This window comes from Mobula hypostoma, chromosome 10 (assembly GCF_963921235.1).
Source record: "Mobula hypostoma chromosome 10, sMobHyp1.1, whole genome shotgun sequence".
In the NCBI taxonomy this organism is placed as follows: domain Eukaryota; kingdom Metazoa; phylum Chordata; class Chondrichthyes; order Myliobatiformes; family Myliobatidae; genus Mobula; species Mobula hypostoma.
Genome location: NC_086106.1, coordinates 111,658,108 through 111,673,589, shown reverse-complemented (window position 1 = coordinate 111,673,589; position 15,482 = coordinate 111,658,108). Strand labels below are relative to the sequence as shown.

General features: G+C 40.4%; 1 protein-coding gene and 1 long non-coding RNA gene across 5 annotated transcripts in view; one reads left to right on the top strand and one right to left on the bottom strand.

Moving 5' to 3' along the window:
• LOC134353118 (cytokine receptor common subunit gamma-like) overlaps positions 1-14,809 on the top strand; it is a 55,367-nt gene extending 40,558 nt beyond the window's left edge. Inside the window, exons 7-9 of one of the 4 annotated variants that reach the window (XM_063061046.1) lie at positions 2,853-2,937; positions 11,221-11,467; positions 12,520-14,809. In XM_063061046.1, coding sequence (XP_062917116.1) covers positions 2,853-2,937; positions 11,221-11,467; positions 12,520-12,593 — 406 coding nt within the window. In that variant the 3' untranslated portion in view covers positions 12,594-14,809. Of the gene's footprint in view, positions 1-2,852; positions 2,938-11,220; positions 11,472-12,512 lie in introns of all 4 variants that reach the window. The other 3 variants (XM_063061047.1, XM_063061048.1, XM_063061050.1) reach the window with 3 other exon arrangements.
• LOC134353119 (uncharacterized) overlaps positions 1-14,948 on the bottom strand; it is a 47,377-nt gene extending 32,429 nt beyond the window's left edge. The window contains exon 1 of the long non-coding RNA XR_010019545.1: positions 14,852-14,948. This is a non-coding gene — a long non-coding RNA (uncharacterized LOC134353119). The remainder of the gene's footprint in view (positions 1-14,851) is intronic.
• Between the last annotated feature and the right edge of the window lie 534 nt (positions 14,949-15,482).

Genomic DNA, 15,482 nt, shown 5'->3' with positions numbered 1-15,482 from the left:
CTTTTGCACTTTCATAATAAATTGACTTGGATTTTCCTTAATGCAACCCATCTGGTATTCCATCAGCTGAAGTGAATGGTTGGATTCTGGGCAAAGTCTTTCTTCAATTCCAATATTCTGCTTGATGCTCCCTGCACACACTGTTTCGCAGAGAATTTATTTTTATCTTTTTTGCTCTAAGCATATCCCATAGTACTTTATACAAAATGAAGTCCTTCAAATTGCGATCATTAATGTAGAAAATTGTCTTCCATTGTTTTGTTTTTGCAGGGTATTTGAAGGAATGTCTTCTTTTTCAATACTCCATATTCAATATTAAGAATAATTATATATAGTATGTGCCAATTTACAGAAAGAGAGATCAATATTTAGTACCATGCCCAAATGCTGTTGTTTAAGTTCAAAGTTCAAAGTACATTTATTATCTAAGTATGTATACTATATACAACCTTGAGATTCGTCTCCTTACAGGCAGCCGCAAAACAAAGAAACCCAATAGAACCTATTAAAAAAGACTGCCAAACATCCAATGTGCGAAAAGCAAAGCGTGCAAACAATAAAAATTAAGAGAAAGCATTCTGTACTAAAGTTCACGAAAGTGATTTCACAGCCATGAATCCAGTCATTACTGCAGCCGGTCCAGGAGCCTGTTAGTTGTAGGCCACAGACCCAGTTCAGAGCGGAGATGAGTAAATCTCTCTGAGCTCTGAGTTGAACGCTAGCCCGTCCATCTCCTCCAGCCCTGACACACTGACCTTTACAATCTGGCCTGATGCTTAAACTGGCCAAACACCGGGTCGTTCCTTGCTCTCAGACCTGGGCCTGCCTCTTCAATACACTCTTGAGCCTGGGCCACATCACCTCATTTCGGCCCAACTTTTCCAATCTGGCCTGGTACTTCATTTGGTCTAACATCACTCGTTCCTCACTCTCGAGCCTAGGCTCTGCCACCTTGACTCTGCCCTGCCTTGGCTCCCCTCACTTGTAGTCTACCATTTCGAATCGGCTCCCAGTCTGCTCCAGCAATGGCCAAACATTGGCTTATTCCTCGCTCTCTGACCCAGGGCCCGTCACCTAGATTCAGCTTATACATACCACACCATAACTGTTCTGCACCTTTGAGACTTCAGTTCACACTGCAAAGATGCCAGGCCGTAAGGGCCATTTCAAAAGCTCAACTCCAAAAGGGAAGTTACAGGCTATTGATTGCAGTGATCATTGTCCAGAAAAAAGTGTGACTAATTAGTTAGTAGTTTTGTTTGCTGCCAGTAGGGCATGGCTGTGTTTCACCAGCATCATCTTGCACCCTTCAGAATTTAACTTTCAAAGAAATTTTCTCAACTCCAGTGAAGCAAACCTAATTGAACTAGACAAAATTCAAAGTTCAAAGAAAGATTTGAATTTCTGCTGTGTGCCTTTTTTAAAATCTCAGAATGTTCCAAGTATCGTTGTGGCCAAGGATACTGTGTTTGGAAGTACAATCTTTGCTGTCATCTAAAGGATGTTCAAAGTTCAAATTAAATTTATTATCAAAGTGTGTATATATATATATTGCCAAATGCCTCCTTGAGACTTATTTGCTTGCTGGCATTTACAGTAGAACAAAGAAGTACAATAGAATCAGTGAAAAACTGCGCATTCCAAAGACTGACAAGCAACATGTGCAAATTAATTTTGCCAACACACAAAAGAAACAAACAAATAAATAAATAATAGAGGTTGGTTTGTACATTAACTAGATAACCTATTATAATGACATTGATTATTTATTAATGTTATGCTTCAGTTTGTGGTTCCCACATTGGCCTCACCAGATACATCAGAATCAACAAATCCAGAATGGAAGCATCCTCCCTGATTCCATGAGACTGTTAAAGAAGGAAAATAATCTCATCACAACCCAGTCCATCACAGGAAAAGCCTTCCCCACTATTGACCACATCTACACAGAGCACTGCTGTGGAAAATCAGCATTCAGCATCAGGAGCTTACACCATCCAGAGGCACGCTGTCTTCTCACTGCTGCCATCAGGAAGGAGGTACAGGAGTCTTAAGTCCCACACCACCAGTTTCAGAGATAGTTATTATCCCTCAACCATCAGGCTCCTGAATCAATGTGGATAGCTTCACTCACCACAACACATCACCCATGGACTCACTTTAAAGGATTCACATTCTCAGTACTTATTTATTTATTTGCACAGTTTGTGTTCTTTTGCATACTGGTTGTTTGCCAGTCTTTGAGCGCAGCTTTTCATTGATTCTATTGCATTTCTTTGTTCTACTGTCAATGCCTGCAAGAAAGGTTGCACATGGTGCACACTGTATAAGAACTTTGTTAATAAATTTACTTTGAACTTTGGGATGGCGTGGGTCTCCAGGCACAAAGCAAGAGGAAACACGAGGAAATCTGCAGATGCTGGGAATTCAAGCAACACACAAAAAATGGTGGTGGAACGCAGCAGGCCTGGCAGCATCTCTAGGAAGAGGTACAGTCGACGTTACAGGCCGAGACCCTTCGTCAGGACGCTAGGATAACTACACAGTTCTTCAAAAGAAGTTCAAAAACAGGTTATAGCTGGCACTGGTCACAGTTTATCATCTAGGTCAAAGCATGTTATCTCAAGAAAAGAAAATGTGTAGCTTTGCAGTTAATTTAATTGTTCCACTCCCTTACAGGATCAAATATTCTACTACTGGAGTCATTTAGTAAGCCCAACTGAAAAATATGGATAGTTGCATTTTGACCATCAGTTTGGTATCAAAATTAACAATGGCATTGCCTATTCAGTGTCTGATTGTCTGCTCTGGGCAATGTGTGATAATGTCCATTTTAATTTTTTTATTTGCAGGTTTAAGGTGATTATCATCCCAAAAATTCCAAATCCAGGCAGAAACTTTGACCCTCTTTTCAACAATCACAATGGAAATTTCCAGGTAAGCAAGAAAAGAAATTGTTTTCCATTCATGGAAGCAAAATCATTTTCAATCTCTTGGCATTTTGGCCAGTAGCGATTGGATGCATAGCTGACAGTGATGAAGAAAGAAACAGTGGAGCAACCATCCTAATCAACTCCCAGCTCTCCACTGAAAATTAGGGTAGATCCTGTTCACTCTCTAAAGTACAAAATAGTGAATAGATTCGATGAGTATTGGGTGGAAATGTAGGGATAGGTTAGGAGCAACGCCTGAACAGATGGAAGCAATGGTAACAAGAAACAGTGGTAAACTGTTCATTAGTCATGTAAAAGTCTGCAACACACACAAAATGCTGGAGGAACTCAACAGGCCAGGCAGTATCAATGGAAGGAAATTAACAGTCAATATCTCAGGCTAAGGCTCTCAACTGTTGTTTCCCTCCATAAATCCTACCTGACTTGCTGAGTTCCTTTGTGTGTTTTGTGTGTGTGTGTGTATGTGTGTGTGTGTGTGTGTGTGTGTGTGTGTGTGTGTGTGTGTGTGTGTGTGGCAGAATCCCTTGTGTCTCAGGTTTGATTTTATAATTGGAAGCATGATACCGGTGTTATTGTGATCTGGTGTAGAGTTAGTTAAGTTAACCTAAGGCTGCAGTGTTGAATGCCTGAAAGCTCTTAAGGTCAGTAAGAGGCTGATTAGTCTTAGGATGATAGGTTAGACTATGACCTAGAAGGCCACAGATCTAATGTAGGTTACTGTGATTAGTACAGCTAGGTAAAATGGTCATAGTAGGCCAAAGAGACGTTTCCGCATGATACAACTTTATGGCTTTGTAGCTTTCTTAATGTATGCTGAGCTTAGAATGTGACATAGGAGTGTTGTTGTGGATATACTGTAGCTTTAAACCCCTTTGTCTTTTCTTAACTTTTGAAGATGATGATTTATCCTGAGGAATGATTCCTTAAGTTCATCATAATTACTCTCAGATGAGCAGAGGACAGTTTGTGCCATATACAGTTCTGACCTCAACATCTTCTACTGAGAGAAATTATAGTGACTGTAGCAGAAATTATCATTACTATTCAGGGATGTTAAGGCCAGTGGTAATCAATCTGCCATCATCAGTCTTTTTCGCAGTGAGTATCAGAGATCAAAGCTGGGATGGTCAAGATGGGAAGAATAGTTGTCAAATAGTCTTTGAAAAGTTTATAAACTGAATCAGTAAATAACAGTTTCAATTGGTAGAAGTTTGAGTAGCAAAGCAAAATTGGACAAAAGGAAAAAGGAAATAGTTGATAGTAGTTTAACACGTGGTTTGGTAGGCTGGGAGAAGTGCTCAAGGAAGCATGGTAGGCAGATGAAAGGAAAGCAAGCAGGCTTACTCTCCAAGGATTCAATTCCCTCACTAGTCTGGCATTCTGACAGATGTTCTCCATCCCAAACATCATCTCAGCACCTCGATTCCCAAAAGCAAGCCCATTCTGTATTGTAAGTTCTATCCTGTTTAGAAAGTAAATCATAATTAAGATTGGAAGTTATGAAGATTAACATCAGGGCAAGAATCACAAATTGCTTGGGATTCATTGGAAAGTTGCCAAAGGCTGGACTGGAGGTAGAGAAATAATCTCTAGATCATAGCCGTAGTGTTGAAAGCGGGCCCTTTGGCTTACCAGTCTGTGCTGAGCAACAACTACCCATTTAAGTGAATCCTATGATAGTCCCTTTTTTATTCGTATCAGCTCACTTACAAGCTAAGCACAATTTACAATGACCTACAATGTCGGATGGTGGTGTAGTGGTATCAGCACCAGACTTCGAGACGAATGGTCCCAGGTTTGAATCTGGCTGGCCCCTTGCAGACTGTCCCTTGCTAGCGACTCAGTCTCGTAAAAAACAGATAACTGCTAACGAAACGGCAAAAAAAAAGGCCCCCAATGCACGACAAGGCTGAAAAGGAACAACAACAATAATAATTAGTCTACAAAGCTGCAGGAATATGGGAGGGAGCCACAGCACCCAGGAGTAACCCATGTAGTCACAGGGAGAATGTATAAACTCCACAATGTCAACACCAGAGATCAGGATTAAACCCATGTCACTGAAGCTGTAACACAGCAGCTCTGTTAGCTGTGCCATTATGTCACAGGGGGTAAGTGACACAAATCATAGTGTGGCTTGTGGGTGTGACAGAGGTGTCAATGAATCAGCATTCAGTTTTCCCAAGTGTGCACAGTGACAAAAAAAAAATGTGTAGTCTGACACAAAATGAAATTCTGCTTGGAATTTCCTTCACTTATAGCAAATACGTCCTCCCCAGACCTCAGCTGAATGCAACCATTGTATGTGGTTTTGGTACTAGACAATATGAATGTCAGATGCTTTTACAGACAAGATTCTGTGGACGTGATAGAGACACCCAGAGAGTTTGTTGCCTCCCAGGTGCCAGGGTCAGAGACATCTCGGATCAGGTCTACGGAATTCTAAAGGGAGAAGGTGAGCAGCCTTGGTACATATTACATAGGTAGGAAAAGGGAGGAGGTCCTGAAGAGAGAATTTAGGGAGCCAGGTAGAAAGATGAAAAGCAGGACCTCCAGAGTAGTAACGTGGTTGAGGAACTGGTGCAATGGGTAGGGTTTCAGATTTCTGGGTCATTGGGGAAGAAATTACCTTTACAAAAGGGACAGGTTACACTAGATTCTGAGGGGGACCAATACCTTGTGGGAAGGTTACCAAGGGCTGCTAGGCAGCATTTAAACTAAGTTGGCAGGGGATGAGAGTGTATGTGATGGGGCTGAGTATGGGGCACTTTCCATACAAGTACAGGCAGCGTGTTGTGGAACTGTCAGGAAGGACAGGCAGATGATGAGGCAAAATTGCAGGCGGTGGGATGAGTTGCAATGCAACGTGGGGACAAAATCAAAAATGGTGATGAATACCTACTGAAGGTGTTATATTCAAATGCACGCAGTATACAGAATAAAGTAGATGACCTTGCAGCACAGTTAATGATTGGCAGGTAAGATGTTGGAAGCATCACTAAGTTGTGGCTCAAAGAAGATCATAGCTGGGAGCTTAACATCCAAGGATACACTTTGTATCAAAAGGACAGAAGGGTACCCAGGGGAGGGGTGGTGACTTTGTTGGTAAAAAAAATTGAAGTAAAATCCTTAGAAAGAGATGAATAGGACTGGAAGATGTAGAGTCCTTGTGGGTATAGTTAAGGAACTGCAAGGGCATAAAGACTTTGATGGGAGTTATATACAGACCTTTGAACAGTAGCACGGATGTGGGCTACAAATTACAGCGGAAGATAGAAAATGCACGTCAAATAGGCAATGTTAAAATAATCATGGGGGAGTTTCAATATGCAGGTGAATTGGGAAAATTAATTTGGTGCTCGATCTCAAGAGAGGAAATTTGGAGAATGACTGCAAGATGGCTTTTTAGACTAGCCCACTTGGAGATCAGCTATTCTGGACTGGGTGTTGTGTAATGAATTGGATTTGATTAGGGAGCTTAAGGTAAAGGAACCCTTAGGAGGCAGTAATCTTAAAATGACACGACACGACCCACCCAGTCAACACAATTTTCGTCCCTCTTCCCTCTGGGAGAAGGCTCGGGAGCTTGAAGACTCATACGGCCAGATTTGGGAACAGCTTCTTTCCAACTGTGATAAGATTGCTGAACGGATCCTGACCGGATCTGGGCCGTACCCTCCAAATATCCGGACCTGCCTCTCGGTTTTTTTTGCACTACCTTACTTTCCCTTTTCTATTTTCTATTTACGATTTATAATTTAAATTTTTACTATTTACTATCGATTTGTACTCCAGGGAGTGCGAAGCGCAGAATCAAATATCACTGTGATGATCGTACACTCTAGTATCAATTGTTTGACAACAATAAAGTAATAATAATGATAAAATTCACCCTGAAAATTGAGAAGGAGAAGCCAAAGTCAAATGTATCTGTATTGCAGTGGAATAAAGGGAACTACTGAGGCACGAGAGAGGAGTTGGCCAAAATTGACTGAAAAAAAAACACTGGCAGGGATGATGGCAGAGCAGCAATGGGTGTAGTTTCTGGAAGCAATTCGGAAGGCACCAGATATATACATCCCAAAGAGGGAAAAGTATTCTAAATGCAAGATGACATAACTGTGGCTAACGAGAGGAGTCAAAGCCAACATAAAAAGCCAAAGAGAGGACATATAATAGAGCAGAAATAAGTGGGAAGTCTGAGGATTGGGAAGCTGTTAAAAACCAACTAAAGGTAACTATAAAAGCCATAAGGAAGGAAAAGATGAGATATGAAGGTAAACTAGCTAATAATATCAAAGAGGATACAAAAGGTCTTTTCAGATATGATATACAGTATAAAGAGTAAAAGGGAGGCAAGAGCAGATATTGGACCGCTGGAAAATGATACTGCAGGGATAGTAATTGGGGACAAGAAAATGTCAGATGAACTGAATTAGTATTTTCCATTAGTCTTCACTGTGGCAAACACTAACAGTAAGCCAGAAGTTCGAGAGAGTCAGGGGGCAGAAGTGATGGCAGTTGCTATTACTAGGGAGAAGGTGCTCGGGAAGCTCAAAGATCTGAAGGTAGATAAGTCACGTCGTCCAGATGGACTACTCCTGAGGATTCTCAAAGAGGTAGCTGAAAAGATTGTGGAGGCATTAGTAATGATCTTTTAAAATCATTAGGTTCTGTCATTGTTCCAGAGGATTGAAAAATTGCAAGTGTCACTCCACTCTTCAAAAAAGGAGAGAAGCAGAAGGAAGGAAACTATAAGCCAGTTAGTCTGAGCTCAGTGGTTGGGAAGGTGTTACAGTCGATTATTAAGGATGAGGTCTCAGGGTACTTGGAGGCACACGATAAAATAGGTCATAGTCAGCATGGTTTCTTTAAGGGAAAATCTTGCCTGACCAATCTGTTGGAATTCTTTGAGGAAATAACAAGCAGGATTGACAAAGGTGAATCAGCGTTTGTTGTGTACTTGGATTTTCAGAAGGCTTTTGACAAAGTGTAATGTTGAGGCTTTATAAGGCACTGGTGAGACCTCACTTGGAGTATTATGAGCAGTTTTGGGCCCCTCATCAGAGGAAGTTCACGAAAATTATTCCAGGATTGAAAGGCTTATCATATGAGGAGCGCTTGATGACTCTTGGCCTGTACTCACTGGAATTTCAAGAAATGATATGGATCTCATTGAAACCTATCAAATGTTGAAAGGCCAAGGCAGAATGGATGTGGAGCGAATGTTTCCTACAGTGGGGGAATCTAGGACCAGAGGGTACAACCTCAAAATAGAAGGATGTCCATTTTGAAAGGAGATGAGCAGGAATTTCTTTAACCAGAGAGTGGTGAACCTGTGGAATTCATTGCCACAGGTGGCTGTGGAGGCCAGGTCATTGGGTGTATTTAAGGTGGAGGTTGATAGGTTCCTGGTAGGACAGGGTGTGAGAAGGTATGGTGAGAACGCAAGAGAATGGAGTTGAATGGGTCAGCTGTGATCACACGGGGAAACAGATTCAATAGACCAAGTGGCCTAATTCTGTTCCTAAGCCTTATGGTCTTATGGTCTAAAACAAATAATTCAAAGTGATATACAATCCTTCCCCTTTTCCCTCTCTGCCATTAACTCAGGATTTCTGATATTGCATTGAACTGGTGAAAAACTTTCTCAAAGATACATTTTGCAAATGCCTGTGGAGTTAATAGAATGCACTTTGTCTTTATTTGATTGGACATCCTTGACACTCTGGACATCAGGTCTCAATTGGGGTATTTCCAAGGGACAATAATTGCTTTTAAAAGTACAAATGATGGTCAAAAGGTTACGCGTTGGTCTTTCCAAATAGTCTTAAGGGATTTTAGAGGAGATAATAGCTCCCTTCCTTCAGATAAGGATGGGATCAAAATGGGGGATTACTATTTAGCTTATCACTTCTGATCCCTATTTTTGCAGTGGCTCTCTGTTGGTAGCCTAGATTTCTATCTGAATCAGTCCAATTCTTGCCAGACTCAATAATCAAACCAAAATGGGACCTAAAAGTTAGCCTCAAAACCCTCTCATAATTTTAATTGTCCATGGAGCAGACGAATGTTATACATTGAAAGACCCTAGATTAGGGCCAATGGATTAAATTACATTATTAATTGCCAAATCTCTGAATTTACAAACAGAAACATCTTGAGCCCAAAACTCCATTGGCCGGTCTATCTATTTCCAGCTGGAATGGGCTTCTGTCTTCCTGCTGTTAATTTAGCCTGAAGCAACTGCTCTGGGATGCCCATTTATTTGGAATGACAATATCCACAGGTTAGGTTTCTTTAGGACATATTTTATTTATTGATTTTTTGGGATAGGAATGTCACTGGCAAGGCAAATAAATATTCTTATCATTACTTGGAGTACTGTGTCCAGTTCTGGTCGCCTCACTATAGGAAGGATGTGGAAGCATTGGAAAGGGTTCAAAGGAGATTTACCAGGATGGTGCCTGGTTTAGAGAGTATGCATTATGATCAGAGATTAAGGGAGCTAGGGCTTTACTCTTTGGAGAGAAGGAGGATGAGAGGAGACATGATAGAGGTGTACAAGATATTAAGAGGAATAGATAGAGTGGATTGCCAGCGCCTTTTCCCCAGAGCACCACTGCTCAATACAAGAGGACATGAATTTAGGGTAAGGGGTGGGAAGTTCAAAGGGGATATTAGAGGAAGGTTTTTTACCTGGAGAGTGTTTGGTGCATGGGATGCACTGCCTGGGTCAGTGGTGGAGGCAGATACACTAGTGAAGTTTAAGAGACTACAAGACAGGTATATGGAGGAAATTAAAGTGGGGGGTTATATGGGAGGCAGGGTTTGAGGGTCGGCACAACATTGTGGGCCGAAGGGCCTGTAATGTGCCGTTCTATTCTATGATCTTTCATCATGTGCTGTGTTGTATGACATCATCATTATGTGCCAAGTCATTTGACGAAAGCGATCATGGTCTATCCATGTCCCTGATTGTTCTTGGCAAATTTTTCTAAAGGAGTAGTTTACCATTGCCTTCATCTGGGCAGTGTCTTTCCAAGATGGGTGACCCCGGCCATTAACCAATTTCCCCCGGGATCAATAAAGTGTGACTATGACTATGACTACTATCAACACTGTTCAGAGATTTTCTGCCTGACATCAGTGGTCACAAAACCAGGACTTGCAATAGGCACCAGCTGGTCATATGACCTTCCACCACCTGCCCCCATGGCTTCATGTGACCCTGATCAGGAGGCTAAGCAGGTGCTACACCTTGCCCAATGGTAACCTGCAGGCTAGTAGTGGGAAGGAGAACATTACATCTCCTTTGGTAGAAACATATCTCCACCCACCACCCAAAAACACATGTTGCCCATCCCAAGATGCCTCAGAGAGTGGTACTGAGCTACCTTTTGGAACCATTGCAGACCACCTGACAAAGATCTTCCTACTGTGCTAATGGGCAGGAAGTTATAGGATTTATACTTCACAACAGAAAATGGATAGTATGTGACTTGAAGTAGAATCTGCAGATGTTATGGCTCCCAGTCACCTGTGAGGCTTTTCTTTCTCTTGGGTTAGAGGTCACAGATTTGGGAAGTGAGAATGTAATAACCAAGGCAAGTAATTTCAGAGTATTTTGCAGACGATACACACTGCAGTCAGAATGTACTGGTGCTGGAAGCAATGAAACTTTACAGTGAGCCAATCAAGCAACCTCAGCATCTTCCTTTGTGCAAGTACATTCCAAACCTTGGAGTATCTTCACTTTGATGTCCATTGACTCAAGTTTTACCAGTGCTTATGGAATGTTTTATTTAGGGTTTCAGTCTAATAAGACTGAAAATTAGACATGGGTTGCTAGACAGTGTTTCAGGATACTTAACCATGGGTTTGAAAAAAACTCGCAGCGAAGAGAAAGCAAACATATTGGAGCAATATACACAATATTTTGGAGGAATTCAGCAGGTCAGGCAGCATCTATGGAGAAGAATAAACGGTCAGTGCTTCGAGCTGAAATCCTTCACTAGGACCGGAAAGGAAGAGGGGAAGAAATCAAAATAAGAAGGTGGGGAGAGGGGAAGGAATACAAGCTGGCAAGAATATTGGATGAGTATCGTACCAGCTGTTAGAAACTGTAATCCAAGCAGCTGGAGTTTCAATATTCCATGAGCAAACTAATTGGTTTTTACTGTGCTGTGATCATCTAGTTATCCTACCACTCAAAAGCAAAGAATGTAAGCACTTTACATGGTCTGCAATCTCTCATTCATTATAGGATTGGCTTGGCGTCTCAAAGGACACACTGGACGGCTTCAAATCAAGCTACTATGAGAACGTGTGCATTGTGAGTGAATCCCCACCTGATTCCATCCCGAGTAGCATGCACGATGGGTCCTATGAGCATCTTGGAAGGACAGAGATCCCGGGAAAGACCTTCAATCCTGACAATAAGGGAGACGCTCTTCCGAAATTCACCTCTCCTGCAACGATGTTTTCTGATATTACCGATTTTGTAGAGAATAGTAGGTATGACATTAATGAAAACATTTACGTGAGGGTCTAGTCCTTGTGATGTTACAACATGGGGAAATTCCCAATTATAGCAGAGAAAGGTCTATCGTTCAGGAATAAAATCAACACGATTATCAATTTTCCAGCAAACTCCCTAAAAAATTAAAAGGATATATCTTAATAAGTTCAGTTTGTATCTGGAAGAGAAAGCTGCCAATATTTTATCTTAGAGATCTTATGGTCCTTTTTGTTCTTTCCCAAGATTTTATACTTATGCTTTAGATTTGTGACAAAGTATGTATTTTCTATCAGTCTCTCAAGTACACATAATACTCAGAGAGATGGACAAGATTAAAATACTTTGTGTGTCAGGGGACAACTTTTCCCTTCCTCAGATACTTAAGATTTTTAGGATTTTTTTGTCTTTATGTTTGCATTTCCAGGCTTAGCAGCATTTTGATTCTGGACAAATTAAATACCATTTTACTTTCCATTTTGCAGTTGAAGGTTGAGTTGCAAACTGAAGGCTGTTAAGGAGAAAGGAACAATGGTCTTGGGATCTGTTGATCCAGAATTGCTAGGCCCAAAGCCTCAAAAGCCTTCAACTATTTATTTAGATAGTCTGCTGGCCAGTGACCGATTGCTCACTGTTCTCTGTGACTACCATCAATTGCTAAAAGTTACCTAGTGGGAAATCTGCCATTTGCCTTCAAAATATTGAATGAGTATTTTATTGTCTCTTAATAGACTTAAGTATAGAATAGACACCTTAATGGAGCGACTTATACTTCATCTTTCCTGTTATAAAAACATGGAAAGTGGGACCATAGTGGATTAAATATAAAGTAGCAAATAGTATGCTTCTAGGCTACACCATATCTCACTATCTGAGCAACCTTCTAAGCTATGTGAAGCTATCAAATATTTGGTTTGATTCATGAAATGTGTCACAACCTCAAAACATACTGGTACTGTTCTGTCATAGTGTTTGTATGTAACGCTTATACAAAACTGATCTGAGAGTGTTGTTTTTGCTTTATTTCATTCTTTGTTGAGGCTATAGCAACACCAGGTCTGGCTGAGGAGCAAAAGAGTGAGCAAGAACTGGCCGAAGGCAGAGAGAGAAAGAGAGAGTGAGAGGGAGAAAGACAAAAAGAGTGACCAGCAGCCTGAACATTTATAGCATGAGAGTCATTTGATTGTTACTGTGTTGTGGTGTCACAAGTGACTTACAATGGGCTGTTGCAGCTTTTAACATATAATTTGATGTTAAATTAAGAAAGCTTTTGTTTTGCATTTTTTATTTTTCTGTATTCATTATACTTTAAAAATGATTATGCATTTGAATATAATTTAATTTCCACCTGAGCTGTGATCATAATACTTTTAAAAATTTGCTTTTGAATAAGCCATTAGTTGATGCGTTGTCGCTAATTTCCATGTGACATAGATGTTAGCTTATAGAATGGGAAACAGTGAGAAATTTTTATTTGCATTGACTTCAGGAAAGTTTATAGCTTAAAGCCCAAAGTAAACTTATTATCAAAGTACATATATGTCACTATATACTGTCCTGCCCTGAACTTTATTTTCTTGCAGGCATTCACAGTAAATACAAAGAAACACACTAGGATCAATGAAATACTGCTCACAACATACCAAATTAGCAATCTTGATCAAGTATAGGGAGAATTCAGATCAAGAAAACTGAATTTGTTAAAATAGTGATTGTAAATAGAAGCAATCATTTTAAAAGTTGATTGTCATCATAAATCACTAAAAATTACACTATTTTCCTCAACTATATCACCTTCATTGAATTGGAAAAATTGCTTGAAATTACTGGAGTCCAGATTTTCGAGTTTGTACTTAAATCTCACAGGCACGCCATATCACTGAGTAAAGCTGAGTAATGAGGCAGATTTGTTCTACGTTTCCACAATCAGCTTAAGGAAGAGGTTTGGAGAATCATAACACACACCAACCAGGCAGGCAGCCAACAATGTTCCATATATTAAATTACTCTTTCCCTTCCAATAGTCACCTTCCATAGACTTTACCTGGCATAGTACAGAAAGAGAAGTCGGTGTGTATTGACAAGAGGGTATGAATGACATGCTTAAGCTGAGAAGAAAGCAATAGAACCTGCTGACTAAACAAATTTTCAAATGCCTATAATGACAAAGGATAGGTTGAGAAAATGTGTTGACGTACTATTAATCAAAAGCCCTTGTCAGAAGTCTTACTTTTCCTATGACTGTGTATTTTTACCTAACACAGAGAACAGAACTCTGTTATGATCAGAAGAATAATTCTTTAGATGTCATCTTCCTTTTGCGGTGATTATTTTCTGTGTTTTGGATTTCCCCTGCCCTGTGTCTTTCTAACTGTGATCATGGTAATTGACTAATTCAATACTGTGGTGAACGGAAGGACTTATGTTTATATAATTTTGATGTAGGGTTTCAACCCAAAGCATCAACAATTCCTTCCCTCTCAAAGATGCTGCTTAATCTCAAAGTTAAAAGTTCAAACGTTGATCTTTTTAGTCCGTCCACCAAACCTCTTCTTACATTTATATATCACCCTATATATCTTTCAAAGAAACTTCACAACAAAACGTGTGATGAAGTATTTATCTACTTGCAGTTCCAAGAAGTTGTGGGTGGGTAGATCACTCTTTCTTTCTACGTCACTACCATTGTACTTTCTAAGCTGTTCAAAGCACTAGGGTCATTTATTGACACTCCTTGTTAACAAATGTTGAGCTTTAACCATTCATTTTCTGGGAAATTACCTTTGAGAAGCACATTCCGTTGAAGCTAAAAGCTGCTGTCTCACCACACCTCTTCTTTTGAACTGCCAGCTGCACCACATCTTTTTCCGCTATTTTGTTAACAAATTAATTCAAGTATTGTGATCTAGTTTTTTTAATCACATAAACTGTGTTTGTGTTATGGCTTGAGAGAAGGTTATGAGTTTTTAAATAGATTCCACATCCAAATCAAGCCCCTGTCAAGGTGCCAAACCTTCAACTGCCCCAGATATCACAGAATCTGCTTGCAGACACTGCTCAGTTGTTTCAACTGGATCGGGGCAAGGGCCGAGATGAGGAAAGCCAACTTGACTCTTCCAGACTGAAATATGACCCTGATAGTTCTGTTTTTGCTCCAGGCTATATTTGTGAGTATATCCTATAGACATTGACAATTACATTAATGAATTCAATTGCAAATGCCTATGATTATTTTCTGGTGTTTCTCTCCTTGAGGTAAATCAAGGATTACACTAGTTCACTGCTCTGCGTTGTACTTGGATTATACTGTATTCTGTAATGAATAAATAAATAAAGACACACAAAATACCAAAGTCTTGCTTATTGGTTTGCTACTCACCCACAGGGATTACAACTGATCAGGAAGACAGGACCTTTTTTTTTATCTTATTCAGAAATACATTGGGGATCAGGCCCTTCTGTCCCAAAGAACAGCATTGCCCATCCAGCAGTCCAACTACTTAACACTAGCCTAGTCACAAGACAATTTACAATAACCTATTAACCAATACGTCTTTGGACTGTAGGAGGGAACTAGAACGCCCAGAGGATAACCACGTGATTATGGGGAGAATGTACAAATCCTTACAGACGGCTCTGGAATCGAACTCTGAACTCCGATGCCCGGAGCTGGGATAGCGTCATGCTAACCTCTACACTACCATGGCACCAGAGGGATGTTGCAGACAAGGATAGATAATAAATTTCCACATAAAAATAATGGAAAGGGAACATGCAGGGAAGTTTCATAATTGAAAATGTTAGTTTATAGTTCAGCAGAGCACTAGGTTAACAGAGGCAGCTTTGGCAGCATTGGAGATAAGGAGCTGCCGGGATTTGGCTGAGTGGTGTAACATGGAGCTGAATGGTCTGGTATTGTTTATGTCTGATGTGCCTCAGGAATTATAAAGCTTAGTAGCCTTTGTTGGACTTAACATCAACCTTCCTAAACTTCTAAAGCAGGAACTGAA